The sequence below is a fragment of the Pongo abelii genome, chromosome 11, assembly GCF_028885655.2.
Source record: "Pongo abelii isolate AG06213 chromosome 11, NHGRI_mPonAbe1-v2.0_pri, whole genome shotgun sequence".
Lineage (NCBI taxonomy): Eukaryota > Metazoa > Chordata > Mammalia > Primates > Hominidae > Pongo > Pongo abelii.
In genome coordinates this window covers 72,378,228-72,399,996 of record NC_071996.2, presented here as the reverse complement: position 1 = coordinate 72,399,996, position 21,769 = coordinate 72,378,228, and the positions used below count along the sequence as shown (strand labels likewise).

General features: G+C 42.7%; 3 protein-coding genes and 1 pseudogene across 10 annotated transcripts in view; 1 reads left to right on the top strand and 3 right to left on the bottom strand.

Annotated features, from left to right (window-relative positions):
• UBR3 (ubiquitin protein ligase E3 component n-recognin 3) overlaps nucleotides 1-6,080 on the bottom strand; it is a 256,407-nt gene extending 250,327 nt beyond the window's left edge. For all 3 annotated transcript variants that reach the window (XM_024243049.3, XM_024243051.3, XM_024243050.3), the window contains exon 1: nucleotides 5,280-6,080. In XM_024243049.3, the coding sequence (XP_024098817.3) occupies nucleotides 5,280-5,824 (545 nt within the window). In that variant the 5' untranslated portion in view covers nucleotides 5,825-6,080. The remainder of the gene's footprint in view (nucleotides 1-5,279) is intronic.
• Nucleotides 6,081-8,389: 2,309 nt separating this feature from the next.
• Nucleotides 8,390-21,655, top strand: METTL5 (methyltransferase 5, N6-adenosine). Of its 6 annotated transcripts, none has more exons than XM_009237806.2 (8): nucleotides 8,390-8,531; nucleotides 8,674-8,825; nucleotides 11,253-11,367; nucleotides 12,040-12,221; nucleotides 13,723-13,805; nucleotides 17,861-17,912; nucleotides 20,904-20,953; nucleotides 21,553-21,655. In XM_009237806.2, the coding sequence occupies exons 2-8, from the start codon at nucleotides 8,717-8,719 to the stop codon at nucleotides 21,589-21,591; spliced, it is 630 nt and encodes a 209-aa protein (XP_009236081.1). In that variant the 5' UTR covers nucleotides 8,390-8,531; nucleotides 8,674-8,716; the 3' UTR covers nucleotides 21,592-21,655. The 6 variants fall into 6 exon arrangements, with proteins under 6 accessions (XP_009236081.1, XP_009236080.1, XP_054404605.1 ...); XM_054548629.2 differs by having other exon boundaries at nucleotides 8,452-8,531; nucleotides 20,886-20,953; XM_009237805.2 differs by having other exon boundaries at nucleotides 8,408-8,825.
• LOC112132534 (small nucleolar RNA U3) lies at nucleotides 16,984-17,100 on the bottom strand (annotated as a pseudogene).
• The window catches only part of SSB (small RNA binding exonuclease protection factor La), an 18,563-nt gene continuing 18,144 nt past the window's right edge, over nucleotides 21,351-21,769 (bottom strand). The window contains exon 12 of the mRNA XM_002812577.6: nucleotides 21,351-21,744. Within this exon, the coding sequence (XP_002812623.4) occupies nucleotides 21,656-21,744 (89 nt within the window). The 3' untranslated portion in view covers nucleotides 21,351-21,655. The remainder of the gene's footprint in view (nucleotides 21,745-21,769) is intronic.

The following is a 21,769-nucleotide window of genomic DNA, read 5'->3' as shown; positions in this document are numbered from 1 at the left end:
AACAAGCAAGGAGACAAAAATATCTGTAATATAGGACAGAACATGAAACTCCTCATTCTCTGCACCAAAATTTGAGAACTAAATGTTTAAAATCCCAGTTTCTGGTTAGTATCCCATCAGAGCCCAAAACCAACTAGTCAGACATTACAGTTGACCCTTGCACAACACTAGTTTGAACTGCAAGGGTCCATTTATACAAGGATTTTTTTAACCAAACATGGATCAAAAATACAGAATTCATGGGATCTGACACTCACATACATGAAGGGCAGACTTTTCATATAAACAGGATTTCGGTATACCCTGGAGGTGGGTATTCTGGAACCAGTCTCCTATGTATACCATATACTGAGGAATGAGTGTATTTTAGACTTTCCATTACAGGTTATTTTGTTTTGTTTCATTTTGTTTTGAGTTCATCCACCCATAAAGCATTTTTTTTTCCAGATGGAGTTTCACTCTCATTGCCCAGGCTGGAGTGCAATGGCGTGATCTTGGCTCACGGTAACCTCCGCCTCCTGAGTTCAAGCGATTCTCCTGTCTCAGCCTCCGGAGTAGCTGGGATTACAGGCATGCGCCATCACGCCCAGATAATTTTGTATTTTTAGTAGAGATGGGGTTTCTCCATGTGGTCAGGCTGGTCTTGAACTCCCGACTTAAGGTGATCCGCCTGCCTTGGCCTCCCAAAGTGCTGGGATTACAGGTGTGAGCCACCACGCCCAGCCCCCATAAAGCATTTCTGACAATGACTGCACTTATTCGCTAGTGGCAAAACTGTAGTTATACATACAGTTTGTTTTTTTTTTTTTCTGAGACAGAGTCACACTCTGTCGCCCAGGCTGGAGTGCAGTGGCGGGATCTCGGCTCACTCCAAGCTCCGCCTCCCAGGTTCACACCATTCTCCTGCCTCAGCCTCCCGAGTAGCTGGGACCACAGGCACCCACCACCACGCCTGGCTAATTTTTTGTATTTTTAGTAGAGACGGGGTTTCACCATGTTAGCCAGGATGGCCTCAATCTCCTGACTTCGTGATCTGCCCACCTCGGCCTTCCAAAGTGCTGGGATTGCAGGCGTGAGCCACTGCGCCCAGCCACATACAGTTATTAGCACACAATTTCCATAGCCTTTGTGATCTCATCCCACAAATGAATCCTCAATTGTTTTCTTCCTTTGGTTTGTATATCTGCTAATACCGCCACTTTGATTATATCAATACTACTCAGTCAAAAATAACTAAATCCTCCCCACAGTTCTATAATTGCTAATTTGAAAATTAAATATAAATACAGCTGTGATAGATTCAAGAGTCTTCTCCATCTCCAATCAAGAACATCCTACAGGCAATAGTCAGACACTGGTGAAAAGGATTATGGCACAGAAAGATTTATTCTCATTTACTAAGAGCACAAATACAGCAGAAAAAAAGGAATCCTTCCTCTAAAAGTGACTAAACCATGAAATTTACAAACTTTTATGGCAGTTAGAATAAAAACCCCAAAATCAACACACATTCAATCTTTGGCAATCTAAAGGGGTTTTTAAAATGTCAAAAACTTAGAAAAGTTCAAACATTCTGTTCATGCCAGTGTAGTCCAGCTTTGCCTATGAGAACACTGTTATAAGCTGTTGATGATTTCCAGTTCTTAAAAGGTTCCAGAGGCAGTCTTTTAGGTTGCAGAGCTGGTCAACATCACCTATTTCTCTTGAGGCAGTAAATTAGTTGTATAGCCCAGAAAAATTACTCTATCCAATCCAAGCAGTTAGAAAAAATTCAGAGTAATCACATGGCCACAATACTGTTTATTGTTCAATCTTGCCCTTTAAACTAGACATGGCAACTGCTGACACATACAAGCAATAGCTCTGGTTTCAGACAGAGATAATAATAAATCTTTAAATATTATGTATCCGGCCAGGTGTGGTGGCTCATGCCTGTAATCCCAGCACTTTGGGAGGCTGAGGCGGGTGGATCACCTAACGTCAGGAGTTCAAGACCAGCCTGACCAACATGGAGAAACCCTGTCTCTACTAAAAATACAAAATAAAAAAAAAAAAAAATTAGCCGGGTGTGGTAGTGCATCCCTGTAATCCCAGCTACTTGGAAGGCTGAGGTAGAGAATCACTTGAACCCGGGAGGCAGAGGTTGTGGTGAGCCAAGATCGTTCCATTGCACTCCAGCCTGGGCAACAAGAGCAAAACTCTGTCTCAAAAAAAAAAAATATATATATATATATATATAATGTATCAATTCATAGAGGGTTGCCAGACTGGGAAAATAATACTTACCTATGAGACACCAGTAAAAGCAAATACCACGAGGTTAGGATGTTGACTATCTATAGCCTGGATGCCCTAAAACTGTATGAATACCTTCAAAGAAACTCACTGACATATTTCTGGTAGTACACTGAAGCATCACAAGCAATCAGACCTGCATCTCATCCACGAAAACCTGATAATTACCACTGTATTCCAAAAGTCAGGAAAGAATCAATGTTATTTCCTACCTTCAGGTTCTCTGGAGGCTTTCCTAAATGCTAACCCAGTCCAAGAAGTAAAAATGTCTAAATATCAGTAAAGGATTGCTCCAACTCCTGTTTTGATGTGCCTCTTTAAAACAAAAACAAACAAAAAAGTTTAAAAAGAAAGAAACAAAGGCCCAAATAAGAATAGCATATTAAGGAAGAAAAAAAAAAAAAGATAAAACATAGAATTGAAAAGAAAAACCAGTAAGAATGCTATTTAGTAGGGGCAGTAAAGAGAAATGGTTGATTAGTCTGGCTCTGGAGCCCCGGAGCCAGCATGCCTAGCTTACTGCCTGTGTGATCTTGAGCAAGTTTTTTAACTCTGCCCTACTTTCCTCTTCTGTACAATGAGAATAATAAAAGTAACAATCTCAGAGTCAAAGAATAAACAAGTTAAATCACATAAAACAGCTAGAATTTGGCCACTTTTAACCAAACAGATAAAAGTCCAAAATTTTACTACTACTCTGTTGATGAGGCTGTTGGAAAACAGGCACTCATACAGTAATTAGTACTAAGCCTTAGGGAGGGCAATTTGGAAATCACACTTTTGAGAATTTATCCCACTGACTCTCTTGACCAGGTGGGGAAAAGACAGATACACCACGTTTTTAATTTTATACTGGAAAGCCAAATGCCCATGAAGAGACATTAAATCAAGAATGGCAAATTCACACACACACAAAAAAAATAAAAATAAAAATAAAAATAAAAAAAGAAATTAAAGAATGGCAAATTCAAAACATGGAACACTATGCAGCAGTTTTTTTAAAAAAATAGAATGACGACACTAATTTTTTAATAAGAAAAATACATCTAAGATAACTAAAAAATGCAAGATGTAGAACAGTGGAAAGTATGTAACCCTTTGCATAAAAAGAGACTGAAAAACTAGGAAACATCCTTGCTTGTTCTGCACTAAGAGAAACTAAGCGGGAAGGAACTGGACAGATAGAAGACTAGATAGGAGAAAAACTTCCAACTGTGTGTGTGTGATTTTTTAGCTATATATTTTACCTATTCAAATATTAAATTTTAAAAAGTACTTTTAAAGTGTCAGAGATACAGTTCAAGAACTCAAATGTTGGCCGTGCGCGGTGGCTCACGCCTGTAATCCCAGCACTTGGGAGGCCGAGGCGGGCGGATCACCTGAGGTCGGGAGTTCAGGACTAGCCTGACCGACATGGAGAAACCCTGTCTCTACTAAAAAAATACAAAATTAGCCAGGCGTGGTGGTGCATGACTGTAATCCCTGCTACTTGGGAGGCTGAGGCAGGAGAATCGCTTGAACCCAGGGGGCGGAGGTTTCAGTGAGCCGAGGTCGCGCCATTGCACTCCAGCCTGGGCAACAAGAGCGAAACTTCGTCTCAAAAAAAAAAAAAAAAAACTCAAATGTTAGCTGCAATTATGTTATTATTATTAGCAAATTCAAAATACCTCCTTTCTGAAGACTTTTTCTTACTCCCTCTGCACAGAAACCTCATCTCCCTCCTCTAGCTACCAAGTTATTGTTTAAGGAATTTATTACTTTCTACTCCAGTGCAAGTAGAGTAAGAGGTTGGTCAATGTTTCATTCATTTTTAATATCCAAGAAGCCTTGCTTGCGCATAGTAGGTACAAACATTTTGGAGTAACAGTAACCTTACAAGTACTCCGAAGAAAAAGGTGACCATTTATAAAAAGATTGTACTCTGTCATTAATCCTAAGACCTGAAAATTGAAGAAGTTTAATAACTGATAGCAACTTGTAGTTGCTAATATTCTTTCAACTACTGCCCATCCAAAATCGCCCCTTTCACTTTTTCCTTTTTTCTCAGACTGTTCCTGACATTGACATCATGTTCCAAGCCACGACCCTACATGTACCAACTCTCTGTAACTCACTGCAAACTCTGAAATGTCTTTTCTCATAAGTCCCAACATCTGGTGTACCGCTTCTGTCAAAAGGGCATTTGTTGTCTCCTCTTAGATAGAGGTTCACATATCAGTGAGTGAACAAAGTGCCCTTAACTGGAGAAGACCTAACACTTGATTCGTGGTTCGCTCAGTATTTTGTTTGTTCTCCTGGTATGGAGGGTATTCTGTAACTGACTGCTCAGTAGCCCAATTCTAAATGTCATTCCAGCATACCAAATACTCCACTGACAGCTCAACAGTCACTTTTCATGCAGGCCCCTCCCCTTCCCTCCTCCCTCAACCCTCAAGAGCTCCTTCTCTCATACTGACAGACACACTGGCAGTTCAGAAGACCTTTTCCTCAAGCGTCCTTCCCTGCACGTACAAGACCACCTCCCCAGCTCTCATCATCCCGCGAGCCAATACGGTCCCCAATAACATCCCCTCCCAGCCAATCCAAATCACAACCTAAGTCTCTTCCCAAGAACCAGGCTTTACAGCCTTTCCCAACAAGTACACACTTGACAGCTCGACACAAGCTTCCGCAAAAATCCTTTCCCCTCACTCCCCTCCTACCCCATACACTGGCTCTTTTCTCGCTATCATTTACCCACCCTGGCTTCCCCAAAATTCACAGCCCGGTTTTCTAAACATGCTCTCCGCTCTCCTCTCCCCTCTTTCTCCTCCCCACCCTCTTTCCACCGCTGACAGCTCAGTCACCTCCATCCCCCTGTGGCTGCACCCTCCCCCGCACCCTCCCCTTGACAGCTCAGAGTGGGCTCCCAGTGCTCCGCTCCAGGCCCTCCCGCGACGTCCCCGGCCCAGGGTCGCCTCGCTCGCGGGGAGGGCTCCACTCACCCGCTCTCCCGCATCACGTTGCTGTCCCCGCAGTCGCAGGCGCCCCCAGCCTGGCTGCGGAACATGTTGAAGTCGTGTCCGGTGTGGTCGCCCTGGTGGAAGCACTCGGCGCACAGCGACATGCAGGGCGAGATGCCGCACGTCCGGCAGCGGTAGGCCACGAAGTTGGCTGTCCAGACCAGGCCGCAGAGCGCCGCGGGATCGTAGGCCCGCACCGCCGCGCAGAACTCGTCATAGCCGCCGCCGCCCGCCAGAAGGCACTTACACCACTCCAGGGCCTCCTCCTCGGCCGCCCCCGGACCGCCCCCGCCTCCGGCCGCCGCCGCGTCCTCGCTGCCAGCAGCCGCGGCCAGCGGCCGCTCGGCGCTCAGCACCCGCTCCAGCAGCGCCTGCAGCTCCTCAGCACCTGCGCGGTTGTCCGGCCGGCTGAGGGCCGCCTTGAGGTGCGCGGCGGTGGCCGCCTTGTCTAGGGCCAGCCCCGACGCGGGCAGCTCGGGCTGTGACGGCTGCTGGCCCCCGACGGCCGCAGCGGCCGCCGCCGCCATGATGAGAGCTCAGAATTTGGAGAGTCCAGGGCCAGCGGCTCCTCCAGGGAGAGTGAGGGAATAGACTGCTGCGATCGCTCGGCCCGCCCAACTCTCGCGATACCCGGAGCGTCCGCGCTCCTCCGCCCGCAGCCCCGCCCCTACACACGCCCCCTCGGGCTGCAGAGCCTTCCTCCCGCCCCTCTCTCCTGGGCGCCTCTGGACCAAGTTAGGCTCCCAACTTTCTAAGTTAAGAGCTACTGAAATAAAGGACTCACCTTATAGGAAATCTTTAATAAGGGCAATTATTTCTTTATTTGCACAGACTACAGGAATTATTCACATCATCTTCCAGATGTACTTTAGGCATCTGCACTTTGTTTGAGATGTACATTCCTACTGTTATCAAAGTCCAGCGGGCGACTGAGTGAGACCCCAACTTAAGGAAAACAAAAACTGTAGGAAAAGCAATCCAAAGAAGAACAGAAGGCCGGGCGCGGTGGCTCACGCCTGTAATCCCAGCACTTTGGGAGGCCAAGGCAGGCGGATTACTTGAGGTGAGGAGTTTGAGATCAGCCTGGCTGACATGGTGAAACCCTGTCTCTACTAAAAATACAAAAATTAGCCGGGCATGGTGGCGCACGCCTGTAATCCCAGCTACTCGGGAGGCTGAGGCAGGAGAATCGCTTGAACCCAGGAGGCGGGGGTTGTAGTGAGCCGAGATCGCGCCACTGCACTCCAGCCTGGGTGACAAAGCGAGACTCCGTCTCAAAAAACAACAACAAAGAGGAACAGGGGTGTTTCCAATCCATAACCTTGTGTTTGAAATGAGTGAAACATAATTAAAACAGGTTATTCCTGGTCTTCTACATTAGTTAAGTATGTCACGACCATCATATAACAGTGATAAGTTAAATTTGCTCAATAATTTTACGAATCACTAAATTATAAACTAAATAAAACTTTATGTGTTAACTTTACATGCTAAAACTTTGTATGTTTTAACTCATTTGATTCTCATAACAGATAACTTTGAATTCTACTATTCCTAGGAAGTAGCAGCCTCAGACACTTCTCTACTTCGTCATCGTCCATTCACTCTTTTTCTTCTTCCTTTAATAATGCAAAGAGGAAACGCAATCCTGCAATCCTTTTACTTAACCACTGGATCCTGCCTTCTCAGGATCCCAACTCCATCCAATATGCTCTGGTATTTTAACCCCTCTCTTTCTATTAGCTCAATTCTTGTCAGAATTTGTCTCCTCCTGTCTTAAAAAGAATTGAAAAAATAATAAAAGTTTCCCCCATTACTAAGCATCCAACCGTTCTCTTCTCTTCCTAGGCCACCTGTCTCTTTCTCTTTCTTTTCTTTTTTTTTTTTTTTTTTTTTGAGACAGGGTCTCACTGTCGACCAGACTGGAGTGCAGTGGCGCAATTTCAGATCACTGGAAGCTTTGCCTCCCGGGCTCAAGTGAGTTTCCCACCCCAGCCACCCGAGCAGGGGGGACCACAGGCTCGCGCCATCAGACCCAGCTAATTTTTGTATTTTTAGTAGAGACAGGGTCTCCTTATGTTGCCCAGGCTGGTCTCAAACTCCCGTCTCAAGCAATCCGCCCATCTCGGCCTCCCAAAATGCTGAGATTACAGGGGTTAGCCACCGCGTCCGGGGCCACGTTTAATTGTTCACATTTACTCTTTCTTCTTCCTAAATTTCCATTCGCTCCACAATCTGCTACAACTTGGTTTCTGCTCCTACTTTATGAAGCCCGACCTCTTTCCAGTATTTGACACCACTACCTATTCTTTCATTTTCATTTCCAGTGTCTTTTTTTTTTTTTTTTTTTTTTTTGAGACGGAGTCTCGCTCTGTCTCCCAGGCTGGAGTGCGGTAGCGCGATCTCGGCTCACTGCAAGCTCCGCCTCCCGGGTTCACGCCATTCTCCTGCCTCAGCCTTCCGAGTAACTGGGACTACAGGCGCTCGCCACCAAGCCCGGCTAATTTTTTTGTATTTTTAGTAGGGACAGGGTTTCACCGTGTTAGCCAGGATGGTCTCGATCTCCTGACCTCGTGATCCGCCCGCCTCGGCCTCCCAAAGTGCTGGGATTACAGGCGTGAGCCGCCGCGCCCTGCCTCTCCACTATCTCTTCTTTGGGTTTCTTTGACATCACCACTCCTGTGAGAATTGCAAGTGACACAAATGACCTAAAAATTGGGAAACAAAGTTACAATAAAATAAGGCATGAGAATGGAGAAGGAGGTAAAGGTGAATGGAGATCTCTACTTTTTGAGCCGAGACTTGGGAAACAAGAAGAGTCACTCTGGGCCATACAACAAAGTGACTGTGACTTTCTCTCCCGCATCCCTTTCACTCTGTCTTTCCCCATCGTTTGAGGGCCCGCAGGTACTCATGGCAAACTAGAGGGTAATGAGCACGCGACAGGCGGCGAGGACTGGCCGTGGGTCAGCGAGTAGCGCAGGCTTTGCAGGCGGAGGGGATGGGGCAATGAGGCCCCCAGGTGGCCAGCGAAACCCCGGCTCAAGACAAACGTTGCAGCTCGGCGCCGGGCCGCTGGGCGGCGAACGCGTGCGCGCGTACAGCCTGGCGCTTCCGGCCCCGGCCGAGGTGCGGGTCGCCTCCAGAGGGGCGTGGTAGTGGCGCGAGGGATTCTGGGGCTGCTCCAGCTACGCGCCGCCGCCGTCTCCTTGGGCGGCTTGGGTTACCCGGGAGGTGGGTCAGAGGCTTGTCCCGTATCCTGCGTCCGGGCGTCTCCTTAGGGCGCGTCTTCGGGTCCGGCCAGCGGTGCTGAAAAAGGGGAGAAGGTTGGGGGTAGGGAGGAAAGAAGATCCCAGTTCAATAGATTTCTCCGCAGATCCTGTGCCTTCAAATCCTACGAGTCCATACTTTAAAACAAAATGAAGAAAGTAAGGCTTAAGGAACTAGAGAGTCGCCTGCAACAAGTGGATGGATTCGAAAAGCCCAAGCTACTTCTAGAACAGTATCCTACCAGGCCGCACATTGCAGGTAGGGCGGCTGGTTCACCACGCCCCGGTTTTCGGCGTTAGTCCAGTCTACTCTGTGATAAAAATAGAACAGTTATTTGGATACAGAGAATGTCTAGAGAAATTCTGCCCTAAGATCACCTATCGCGTTAGAGAGGTCTTCCTTGACACTGCAGCTCAAGGCACACCCTCCACAGACACACACACTATCGTTTTACTGTCGAGTTTTCTGCATATCCCTTAACACTGCCAGACATCTTTTTAATGTGTTTTTTTCTCTTCTCACATTACAATCTATTTGAGGACAAGGAATTTGTTAGTCTTGTTGATACTTGAATTCCCAGTGCCCAGAAGAGTCGCTGGTACTATTTAGGAGCTCAGTAAACATTTACTAAATAAGGATCAATTTCCCATTGCTACTAATTGCCTACGCAAGGATTCTTGTGCTATACTCTGCCCTAGAAATGAATACCAGAGTTGATAGTGGAATGATAGTTTAACAAAATCAGAGTATGTGCTGTGTAAAGATGAGCATGCAAATTTTAACAGATTTTCTGAGCATTAGCATTGTTGCTTCATGCCAGACATTGATACTGGGAGTACAAGAGAGAATACAGGAAAACATATATTTATGTTACCGAAGTCATTGGGAAGCCTTAGGGGAAAAAAAATTTATTATTATTATTTTTTGAGATAAGGGTCTCTGTTACCCAGGCTGGAGTGCAGTGGCATGATCAAGGCAACTGCAGCCTTGACCTCCAGGACTCAAGTGATCCTCCTACCTGAGCCTCCCGAGTAGCTGGGACTACAGACAGGCACCATCATGCCTGGCCAATATTTTTTACTTTTTGTAGAGACAGCGTCTTGCTATGTTGCCCAAGATGGTCTCAGACTCCTGGGCTGAAGCGATCCTCCCACCGGGGCCTCAAGAAGTGCTGCGATTACAGGCATGAGCCACTGAGGCTGGCCCCTTGGGAAAATTAATTTTCTGAGAGTACCTGCAAGGAGTTTTTTCCAGTTCCAAAATAGTTGTTTCTAAGTTGCCAATGAAAGTCAAGGAGAATACATGTGTATTTACACTTAACTCCAAGATACTGTCATGATTCCAACCAAAAATTCACACAAAACTACTGTCTAGGTTAAGACCAATTTTCTCAAATAATGACTTACTAGTCTTCTGACTGTAGGTTTTTTTAGTGGAATCCAGTTTAAAAAATAATAACAATTTGGCCAAGTACAGTGACTCACCCCTATAATGCCAGCACTTTGGGAGGCCAAGGCAAGAGGATGACTTGAGCCCAGGAGCTCAAGATCAGCCTGGGCAACACAGTGAGACCCCAGCTCTTACAAAAAAAAAAAAAAAAAAAATTAGCCCGGTGTGGTAGTATGTGCCTATAGTCCCAGCTGCTGTTACTAAGGCAGGAGCATTGCTTGAGCCCTGGAGTTTCAGGCTGCAGTGAGCTCAATCCACCACTGCACCCCAGCCTGGGTGATAGAGATAGCCCCTGTCTCTGAAAAAAAAACAACAACAAAAATCCTCTGGATCCGCAGGTATCAGTGGCCAACAGCCCTTGCTGGGTTAGGTATCTTCAGGGAAATATCGGTGGTGGTGGTATTCATGTTTGACCTTCAGTGTATCTAACACCCAGTAGTTCTATTATCAGGTCTCATTTGTAGATTATGAATATATATGTCTGTAGATCATATGTGTCTAAAGGCTACATTGTGGAGCTTATGGTGCTTGTGTTCTGGTGACAAACTTGTTAAAACAAAGTTCTGTGGCTAGGCACAGTGGCTCATGTCTGTAATCCCAACAATTCGGAAGGCCAGGGTGGGAGGATCGCTTGAGCCCTGGAGTTTGAGACCAGCGTGGGCCATATAGTGAGAACCTGTGTTTAAAAAAAAAAAGGTTCTATGTCTTTGTGATGCTAATGCTTGTTTGATAGTGGTTCCTAGTCTTATAGATTTCACAGATAAGTAAAATTTCAAAAAACAATTTTGGAAATTGATAGAGTTGCCAAATTTATGTTGACAAAAAAGGATTTTTTTAAAAACTATTTACTCTTACCATTCTTTCATAAAAATATTTCAGCATCAAAGAAAGAACCGATATGAGTATATGGCAATGTTTTTAACAAGCTGAGGAAAAACTAAACATTTCGACTTTTTTTTTCTTATTTTACATCAGAGACTGGTCACAGTTTTGTCATTCTTGGCATTGCTAGCAGAGACTATTTTTTGAGAAACACTGGTGGGTATTAGCTTCCTTTATGGTGCCTCTTACTACATACCAAATTATTACACCTTATCTTTTAAAAAAATAATCTGGAATGGCATTTGGGGAGGACTAAGTAATGCAACACAAGAAATTATTTTAGAAAGAGTCATTTGCACAAATTAGATTTTAGTCACCAGCTTGCTTATTCTTTTTTTTATTTTTATTTTTTAGCATGTATGCTCTATACAATCCATAACACTTATGATGACATTGAAAATAAAGTCGTTGCAGATCTAGGATGTGGTTGTGGAGTACTTAGCATCGGAACTGCAATGTTAGGAGCAGGGTACGTAATGCAATGTATGCTATTTGGGTATTGGGTGGCTTTAATAAGGAGCATCAATGGGATTAACTGAATTATATTTATGAGACTCCACAGAATGAGATACAGGGAGCAAAAATCGGATACTGAATACATTTTGAATGGGCAGAAGATCTAAACAAACTACAAAAATTAAATAAAATTGGTGAAAGCAGCCGTTCCTTTTATACAAACCTGAGTTTCCAACCCCTACCAGGTTTGGAAATTATGCTGTTACACTTGACTGGGCACAGTGGCTCACGCCTGTAATCCCAACACTTTGGGAGGCCAAGGTGGGCAGATTACTTGAGCCCAGGAGTTTGAGACCAGCCTGGGCAACATGGTGAACTCTCATGTCTACAAAAAATACAAAAATTAGCTGGATGTGGTGGCGTGCGCCTGTGGTCGCAGTTACTTGGGAGGCTGAGGTGGGAGGATTGCTTGAGCAGTGCAAGATGGCACCACTACACTCACCTGGGTGGCACAGCAAGATCCTGTCTGAAAAAAGAAAAAAAAAAAAGAAGAAAACACTCACTCTTACTTTACTAATTGGGTTAAAAGATGTAAGGTAAAAAAAAAAAGAAACAGCTAATTTTGGTTTTGTTTTTACTTGGGAGCTATAAGTCGCCACTCTTTGTGTGCGTTTTGTATTTACAGGTTGTGTGTTGGATTTGACATAGATGAAGACGCATTGGAAATATTTAATAGAAATGCAGAAGAGTTTGGGTTAACAAATATTGACATGGTTCAATGTGATGTGTGCTTATTATCTAACAGAATGTCCAAGTCATTCGATACAGTAATTATGAATCCTCCCTTTGGGACCAAAAATAATAAAGGTTTGTAACAAGAATCGGGTATATTGGTATATTTATAGAAAAGATTTTAAAACCATTTTTAAGGCCAGGCGCAGTGGCTCAGGCTTGTAATCCCAGTGCTTTGCGAGGCTGATACAGGAGGATCCTTTGGGGCCAGGAGTTGGTAGCCATCCTGGGCAACATAGTTAGACCCTGCCTCTACACACACACACACACACACACACACACACACACACACACACACACACACACACACACACACACACACACACACACACACACATTTTAATTTCCCAAGTGTGGTGGTGCGCCTATAGTCCTAGCTACTCAGAAGGCTGAGGTGGGAGGATCACCTGAGCTCAGATATTCAGGGCTGCCATGAGCTATGAATGTGCCACTGCACTCCAGCCTTGGTAACAGCAAGACCCTGTCTAGAAAAAATTAAACAAAAATAAAAACCATTTTTATCACTGTTTGGGCTAAGTGATTTTATCACTCTTCATTAAATAAACCAAGACTAAGTGATTTTATTGCTCTTCATTAAGTAAACCAATCTCTTATTTGTATAGTTCTTATAATTTACATTTCAATTTGTTTAATGCTTGGCTAAGAAACTGAGGTTTTCAACTTTCGTTTTTACCAATTTGTATTAAGTAAACAAAGAGAGTCATGTCATTTATTGTATATCTCCCATTTGCTTTCAGGAATAATTTGCCTAACCCTTATGAATGAATATGAAACATAGAACAATTTCATACTTTTAGAATCTGTTTTTTAATGTCTTAACAGACCCAAGGGTTTCTACATGTGCCCATCAGTAACAGTGACTCACTGTGGCTGTTAATTTTGTGTGTACTGTGGGCAAGGAGGTTAGGAAGTCAGTGAGGGTAGGAAAAGACATGCATAGTTTGGCCGGGCGCGGTGGCTCACGCCTATAATCCCAGCACTTTGGGAGGCTGAGGTGGGCGGATTACCTGAGGTCGGGAGTTTGAGACCAGCCTGACCAACATGGAGAAACCCCGTCTCTACTAAAAATACAAAATGAGCCGGGCGTGGTGGCACATGCCCGTAATCCCAGCTACTAGGGAGGCTGAGGCAGGAGAATCACTTGAATCTGGGAGGCGGAGGTTGCAGTGAGCTGAGATCATGCTATTGCACTCCAGCCTGGGCAACAAGAGCGAAACTCAAAAAAAAAAAGACATGCATAGTTTAAAAAGTACCCTGCCCCCACCAAGATGATTCTGAATAGTACGCTATGCATTTCCTTCTCCCATTTTTGAAGTCATTAATGTTGGAATATAATATTAACATTTTTACTTTATCCTTATTTAACCAAGACAGTATAATTCTTTTTATTCTACCAGCCTTAAAATAATATTTTGATAGTTTATTTGTACCCTTATTGCTGAAAGATTTCAAGGTGGCTATTTTGAAGTTTGGAAGAAAATGTTTCTAAATCCTACTAACTTAATCTTCTATTTTGAGAAGAAGTAAATAGGAGCTTTTTTTCTACTCTTCACAGGGACAGATATGGCTTTTCTAAAGACTGCTTTGGAAATGGCAAGAACAGCAGTATATTCCTTACACAAATCCTCAACTAGAGAAGTAAGTTCAAATCATTTGGTATTCTGTGGCATTTATTTTTAAATTCATGCAGTGTTTTTAGGATTTGCTGTGAATACTAGATACCACAGTATCTATTTCTCCTGACCTTTTTGATATCTAAAACTTAGGAACTAAATTTTCCGCTTAACCAGCTAGCATCTGATTGGCCTTTTTCCAGGCTATAAGACTTATTTCCTCAAAGATTTTTTTCAGACAGGAACTGTTGCCAGAGGAGAGACTATAACTCAGGAGTGGAAAAGTGTGTTATAACTAGGATTACTGTATGTTTTGGTTTCTCTGAGTAAGTCTTAGTTGATCCCTTTTGTCCCATTGTCCTGGTGTGGCCTGATGTACTTAAGGGAGGCAGTAAGGCCAGGTTTTCAGAACACTGAGCCTGGAGCTAAACAGATCTGAGTTCAGAAATCACCAATTCTTACTTTTGCAGCATATAACACATGAAGAGGTGTATAAGTTGTATTCCAGGAAACTGGGGGGAGGGGCAGTACATTTTTTTAGTGTCAGTATAACAAAATGGTTATGAACAGAGATTCTGAAGCCAGACCAGACTCTCTGGGTTCAGATCCAAGTTCTGCTGCCTCCCAGCTGTTTTCTTGGTCAAGGTAATTGAGATTTTGTCATCTATACTATCCTCACCTGTACTCTAAGTGTAAGGGACTGAGAGTACCAATTGTACTTCATAAGAATTGTGAGGATTACATGAGTTAATATTTACAAAGCACTTAGATCAGTGTCTGACATTGTAATTGCTATGTGTTAGCTATTATTATTTAAATCATACATGTATTCAAAGATTTTAAAGTGCTTTTGTAGGAAAAATACTTAATTCATGTAAATACAGTGTATAAGAACCCAGTTGGAAATAATACATTCTAGTTACATGGTAATCTGATAACCTTTTAAAAAGCATAAAATATAACAGCTAAAAAGAACTATACTGCTAATAATAAGTAGTGGTACATGTAGGCAAGCAACAGGACACAACATAGCTAGTAAATAAATCCTCACTCACTATATATGAAAGCAAACACCAGTAAACATTGGTATCCAAACCTGTGTCCCCAAGAACCCCTTCAGGTTTGATGATTCACTAGGAAATCTCATAGGACTCAGTCAGCATGTAGTCTTATTCATGGCTATGATGTATTACAGTGAAAAGATATAGAGCAAAATCAGCAAAGAGAAAGGTGCATTAGGCAGAGAATGGGGGAAACCAGGGCCAAGCTTCCAGAGTCTTCTGCCAGTGGAATAACACAGGACACACTTAATTTTCCCAGCATGAATTATTGATAACAGACGTGAAACATTGCAAACCAGGGAAGCTCATCAGAGACTCAGTGCCCAGGGCTTTTATTAGGGACTGATCATGTAGACAATTCCCTTTCTGACACATACCCAAATTCTAGACGCCCAGTAGGAAAACAGGTGTTCAGCATAAACAGTGTTAGGCACAGTGAGACACTATTATTAAGGGAGTAGGGAGTGGGAACCTTCCCAAAATCTAAGTGCCCAGTCTCCAGCCAAGGGCCAAACTAAGCAGGCCTTTCTAAGGATAAGCAGCCAGGCCTGTTGTGAACTCTGTTCTGCACAGCTTGGCATAACATGAATTTTTTTTTAATTATACTTTAAGTTCTAGGATACATGTGCACAACATGCAGGTTACATAGGTATACATGTGCCATGTTGGTTTGCTGCACCCATCAACTTGTCATTTACATTAGGCGTTTCTCCTAATGCTATCTCTCCCCCAGCCCCCCACCCCCCAACAGGCCCCCGTGTGTTATGTTCCGCTCCCTGTGTCCATGTGTTCTCATTGTTCAACTCCCACTTATGAGTGAGAACATGTGGTGTTTGGTTTTCTGTCCTTGTGATAGTTTGCTGAGAATGATGGTTTCCAGCTTCATCCATGTCCCTGCAAAGGACATGAACTCATCATTTTTTATGGCTGCATAGTATTCCATGGTGTATATGTGCCACATTTTCTTTATCCAGTCTATTATTGATGGACATTTGGGTTGGTTCCAAATCTTTGCTATTGTGAATAGTGCCGCAGTAAACATACGTGTGCATGTGTCTTTATAGTAGCATGATTTATAACCCTTTGGGTATATACCCAGTAAAGGGATTGCTGGGTCAAATGGTATTTCTAGTTCTAGATCCTTGAGGAATCGCCACACTGTCTTCCACAATGGTTGAACTAATTTACACTCCCACCAACAGTGTAAAAGTGTTCCTATTTCTCCACATCCTCTCCAGCATCTGTTTCCTGACTTTTTAATGATTGCCATTCTAACTGGTGTGAGGTAGTATCTCATTGTGGTTTTGATTTACATTTCTCTGATGACCAGTGATGATGAGCATTTTTTCATATGTCTGTTGGCTGCATAAATGTCTTCTTTTGGGAAGTGTCTGTTCATATCCTTTGCCCACTTTTTGATGGGGTTGTTTTTTCTCTTGTAAATTTGTTTCAGTTCTTTATAGATTCTGGATATTAGCCCTTTGTCAGATGGATAGATTGCAAAAATGTTCTCCCATTCTGTAGGTTGCCTGTTCACTTTGATGATAGTTTCTTTGGCTGTGCAGAAGCTCTTTAGTTTAATTAGATCCCACTTATCAATTTTGGCTTTTGTTGCCATTGCTTTTGGTGTTTTGGTCATGAAATCTTTGCCCATGCCTATGTCCTGAATGGTATTGCCTAGGTTTTCTTCTAGAGTTTTTAATGGTTTTAGGTCTTACATTTAAGTCTTTAATCCATCTTGAGTTAATTTTTGTATAAGGTGTAAGGAATGGATCCAGTTTCAGTTTTCTGCATATGGCTAGCCAGTTTTCCCAGCACCATTTATTAAATAGGGAATCCTTTTCCCATTGCTTGTTTTTGTCAGGTTTGTCAAAGATCAGATGGTTGTAGATGTGTGGTATTATTTCTGAGGCCTCTGTTCTGTTCCATTGGTCTATATCTCTGTTTTGGTACCAGTACCATGCTATTTTGGTTACTGTAGCTTTGTAGTATAGTTTGAAGTCAGGTAGCGTGGTGCCTCCAGCTTTGTTCTTTTTGCTTAGGATTGTCTTGGCTATGTGGGCTCTTTTGGTTCCATATGAAATTTAAAGTAGTTTTTTCCAATTCTGTGAAGAAAGTCAGTGGTAGCTTGATGGGGATAGCATTGTATCTATAAATTACCTTGGGCAGTATGGCCATTTTCACAATATGGTGCTCTACACTTTCGGAGAAACTTCTCTAGTAACAAACTATAGAAATGATCCCTGAAAGTATAGTCTTGGCATAACATGAATTTTATAAAACTCAGTTTTACTGCATGAACTGAATTCCCCATGTACATATCTCTGCCAAATGGTTTCTAGGCTAGCTAGCTGTATATATTAATGAAATAATGCTACAGAAACCATATGAGAACATTACACATCTTTGATAGATTTCTGAAATAGTCATGCATCCTTTAACAACAGGGATATGTTCTGACTAATGCATTCTGAGAAATGCATCCTGAGGTGATTTCATCATTGTGCAAACATAGAGTGGACCACCGAGGCTCTGTGGTTATAGTCTATTGTTCCTAGGCTACAAACCTGTCAACCTATTACTGTATTGAATACTACAGGCAATTGTAACACAATGATATTCTTTTGATCTAAACATATATAAACACCAAGAAGGTAATGTGTTGTGCTATGATGTCGATAGCTACATCACTAGGCAATAGCAATTTTTCAGCTCCATTGATAATTTTATGGGACTACCAAAATATATGCAGTCCCTAGATAACCCCAAATGGCATTATGTGGTGCATGAGTAGCTTTCTATCACTTGGATTTATTGTGTGATTTGGTTCAGATAGTTAAATGTATTGAAATTGATTTCTTATTTTCAGAATACTATCCATTCAATTGAAATTTTTATAAGGGTCTAGACTCTAATGAAATTTTAAGCTTAAAAACTCAATCTCAAGTATTAGTAAAAAGCAATTTTAAAAAATCCTTATTTAAAAATCAGCTCATAACAACGTATTATTTATGTTCAGCATGTTCAAAAGAAAGCTGCAGAATGGAAAATCAAGATAGATATTATAGCAGGTAAGACAAATCTCAATCCTAATATCCAAAAGGGACAACATGTATTCGCCCAACCAAAATTTTCATGCAGGTGCTGAGAAGATATACTATAAAGTACGCTTTACAGTGTGGCAAAATGTGCATGATTGGTAATAGATTGGAAATGGAGTAAAAGCAGAATGAACACTTAGCCTGAGATTGTCCTAATTTATGTGATTTACTGAAAATTTCTAATAGCACTCAGGTATTTGGTCACTCCAGACTCAGGCAGAACACTGTATAGCAGCACAATGGCTAAAAACATGGGCTGGGGGCCAGGTGTGGTGGCTCACGCCTGTAATCCCAGCACTTTGGGAGGCCGAGGTGGGCAGATCACCTGAGATTTGGAGTTCTAGACCAGCCTGGCCAACATGGTGAAAACCCGTCTCTACTAAAAATATAAAAAATTAGCCAGGCATGGTGGCGCACACCTGTAATCTCAGCTACTTGGGAGACTGAGGCGGGAGAATCGCTTGAGTCCCGGAGGCAGAGGTTGCAGTGAGCCGAGATCGCACCACTGTTCTTCAGCCTGGACGACAGAGAAGACTTAGTCTCAAAAAAACAAAAACAAACCAAAAAAAAGTGGGCTGGGCGCCGTGGCTCACGCCTGTAATCCCAGCACTTTGGGAGGCTGAGGCAGGCGGATCACGAGATCAGGAGATTGAGACTATCCCGACTAACATGGTGAAACCCCATCTCTACTAAAAATACAAAAAAATTACCCGGGCGTGGTGGCAGGCGCCTATAGTCCCAGCTATTCAGGAGGCTGAGGCAGGAGAATGGCGTGAACCCGGGAGGTGGAGCTTGCAGTGAGCTGGGATCGCGCCACTGCTCTCCAGCCTAAGCAACAGAGCGAGACTCCGTCTCAAAAAAAAAAAAAAAAAAAAAGTGGGCTTGGAGTTGGTCAGATCTTAGTTTGAAATTCATTCATGGAAAATGCCACCACATTATTCCTGGATAATCTTTCTAATTTCATTTTCTTTTTTTTTTTTTGAGACAGAGCCTTGCTCTGTTACCCAGGCTGGAGTGCAGTGGCAACCTCCACCTCCCGGGTTCAAGCAATGCTCTTGCCTCAATCTCCCGAATAGCTGGAACTACAGGCATGCACTGCCATGCCCGGCTAATTTTTTAAACTTTAGTAGAGACAGGGTTTCACCACATTGGCCGGGCTGGTCTTGAACTCCTGACCTCAGTGATCCTCCAGCCTTGGCCTCCTAAAGTGCTGGGATTACAGGTGTGAGCCACTGAGCCCGGCCTCTAATTCCATTCTCTAATTGCCCCTGGAATCAAATAACATTTATCTTTTTCTTCTAAATATCAACACTATGAGTAAATCATGTTTGATACATTTTTATTACTAAATTGGGTAATAGTCACAAACATCAAAACAGGAAAAGCATATAACTAGAAGCTAATTATAATCTAAGCCTGAAATAAGAGTGCAATAAGGGAACATGTTTTTTCACAATAATAAACAATGAATTGCCACTGTAGTGTTAAACATACAGCTAGATATATTACTGTTCATAATAATTAATAATGTAATATATACCTCTGTTCGTCTTCTGTTATTTTCAGTGTTGCATTACTTAGACAGTTTTAGGGGTGTTTTTTTGTTTTTGTTTTTTGAGATGGAGTCTCCCTCTGTTGCCCAGGCTGGAGGGCAGCGGCACGATCTTGGCTCACTGTAACCTCCACCTCCTGGGTTCAAGGGATTCTTCTCCTGCCTCTGCCTCCCCAAGTAGCTGGGACTACAGGTGTACCACCACACCCAGCTGTTTTTTTTAAATTATTATTTTTAGTAGAGACGAAGGTTTCACCATGTTGGCCAGGCTGGTCTCGAACTCTTCACCTCAGGTCATCCGCCCGCTTTGGCCTCCCAAAGTGCTGGGATTAGAGGTATGAGCCACCGCGCCCAGCCAGTTTTAGGTATTATATGCAGTATGGAACACCTTAGAACAGTCCCAGTAGTATACCAAGCCAGAGGCTTGTTCCTCCAAATGTGGTCCTCAGACCATCAGCATTAAAATCCCTGAGATTTCCTTGTTAGAAATAAAGAATTTCAGGCCAGGCATGGTGGCTGACACCTGGAATCCCAACACTTTGGGAGGCTGAGGCGGGCGGATCATGAGGTCAGGAGATCAAGACCATCCTGGCTAACACAGTGAAACCCTGTCTCTACTAAAAAATACCAAAAAATTAGCGAGGCTTGGTGGCAGGCACCTGTAATCCCAGCTACTCGGGAGGCTGAGGCAGGAGAATGGCATGAACCCGGGAGGTGGAGCTTGCAGTGAGCCCAGATCGTGCCACTGCACTCCAGCCTGAGCGACAGAGCGAGACTCCGTCTCAAAAAAAAAAGAATTTCAGGCTCCACCCAGACCTACTGAACTAGAATCTGCATTTCAACAAGATCCCCAGGTGATTTGATTGCACATTAAAACTTGAAAGCTGTGACATACAGGAGTAGTAGACTCACTGCCATCCCTCTAAAATAGATCAGTAGTAAAGAGTTTGGAGAATCTACGTTATTCTTTAGAAGGAAGAAATATGAAAAACTGGTTTTCGTTTTAGAGCTTAGGAAGATGGGTACTTACTACCATTATTAAACTCTGGGTAAGAAAATTTTGAAATAAGCATGGTTATGTGATAAGTTAGCTATAGACTATTAGGAAATTAAAAATAGGTATCATCATTTTCATAGGATTTACTTTTTCGTCCACTTTTTATCCTTCTAAACTCATCACTTATAACCTCAAATTTCAGTATAAATGGCCATAGTAACAGAAATGCCAAGCTGCCATGACCAGTGCTAGGAATATAGCAAGTCACTACTTGGATAAGTAAGTTAAAGGTTCTAAAATGTTCAGCTTACCAGCACCTAACACTTTTCTTCGTTTTTGTTGTTGTTGTTTAGTCAAGGGTGGGAAATGCTTGGAAATATAATTTTATCCTTAGGTGGCTTTTGTTTTACAGAGCTTCGATATGACCTGCCAGCATCATACAAGTTTCACAAAAAGAAATCAGTAAGTCTCTTGATTTTAGCTGGTCTACATTCGGTATTGAAAAGCTTTCTGGGCCGGATGTGGTGGCTCATGCCTGTAATCCCAGCTACACAGGAGGCTGGGGCAAGAGAATCGCTTGAACTCAGGAGGCGGAGGTTGCAGTGAGCTGAGATTGCGCCACTGAACTCCAGCCTGCGCGATAAGAGTGAGACTCAGTCTCAAAAAAGAAAAAGAAAAAAAAAGAAAAGCTTTGTGACAAGTAATTATTTCTAGTGTTATCAACTTTCCTGTGTAAATATAGAAAGCCAGCCTAGGAGACACTATAAATGGCCTGTGGGAAGGGCCCATCACCAATAGCTAATATTCTAGTTCTTTCCTAAATGCTTTGGGTACAAAAAGAAAAAAAAAAATCAAAATGTTTTTGCTCTTTTCATATAGTATATATTTTATTAGTTTGTACTAATACATTCTCATATTACAAAGGCAATTTAATGGAAGAATCTTCCTTTTGATATTTGAATCATCTGAAATAACACAAACAGAACAATACATTCAAAGAAATCTCATTTCCATAACAAAAAGACAAGTTAAACAACAAAAAAATTTTTCCTTTCTCACAGGTGGACATTGAAGTGGACCTAATTCGGTTTTCCTTTTAAAAGCCCCCACAAACAAAAGTAGTTTAAAACCTATTTAAAATGAATAAAAAATTGGTTTACTAAACTACTGGTCTCCAGCACCATTTTCTGTTTTCTGTTGTTTGGATGCAGGTTCTTCTTTGTCTGTTTCTTCTCTTGCTCTTTTCACAGGTCCTATAACGTAACAATTAATTTTTGT

Coding starts and splice junctions, on each gene's coding strand:
- METTL5 (XM_054548630.1), top strand. CDS start 8,717: ATGAAGAAAGTAAGGCTTAAGGAACTAGAGAGTCGCCTGCAACAAGTG. Junction 12,222..13,722: donor TGGGACCAAAAATAATAAAG/GTTTGTAACAAG, acceptor TACTCTTCACAG/GGACAGATATGGCTTTTCTA. Junction 17,913..20,885: donor CAAGATAGATATTATAGCAG/GTAAGACAAATC, acceptor TTTTATCCTTAG/GTGGCTTTTGTTTTACAGAG.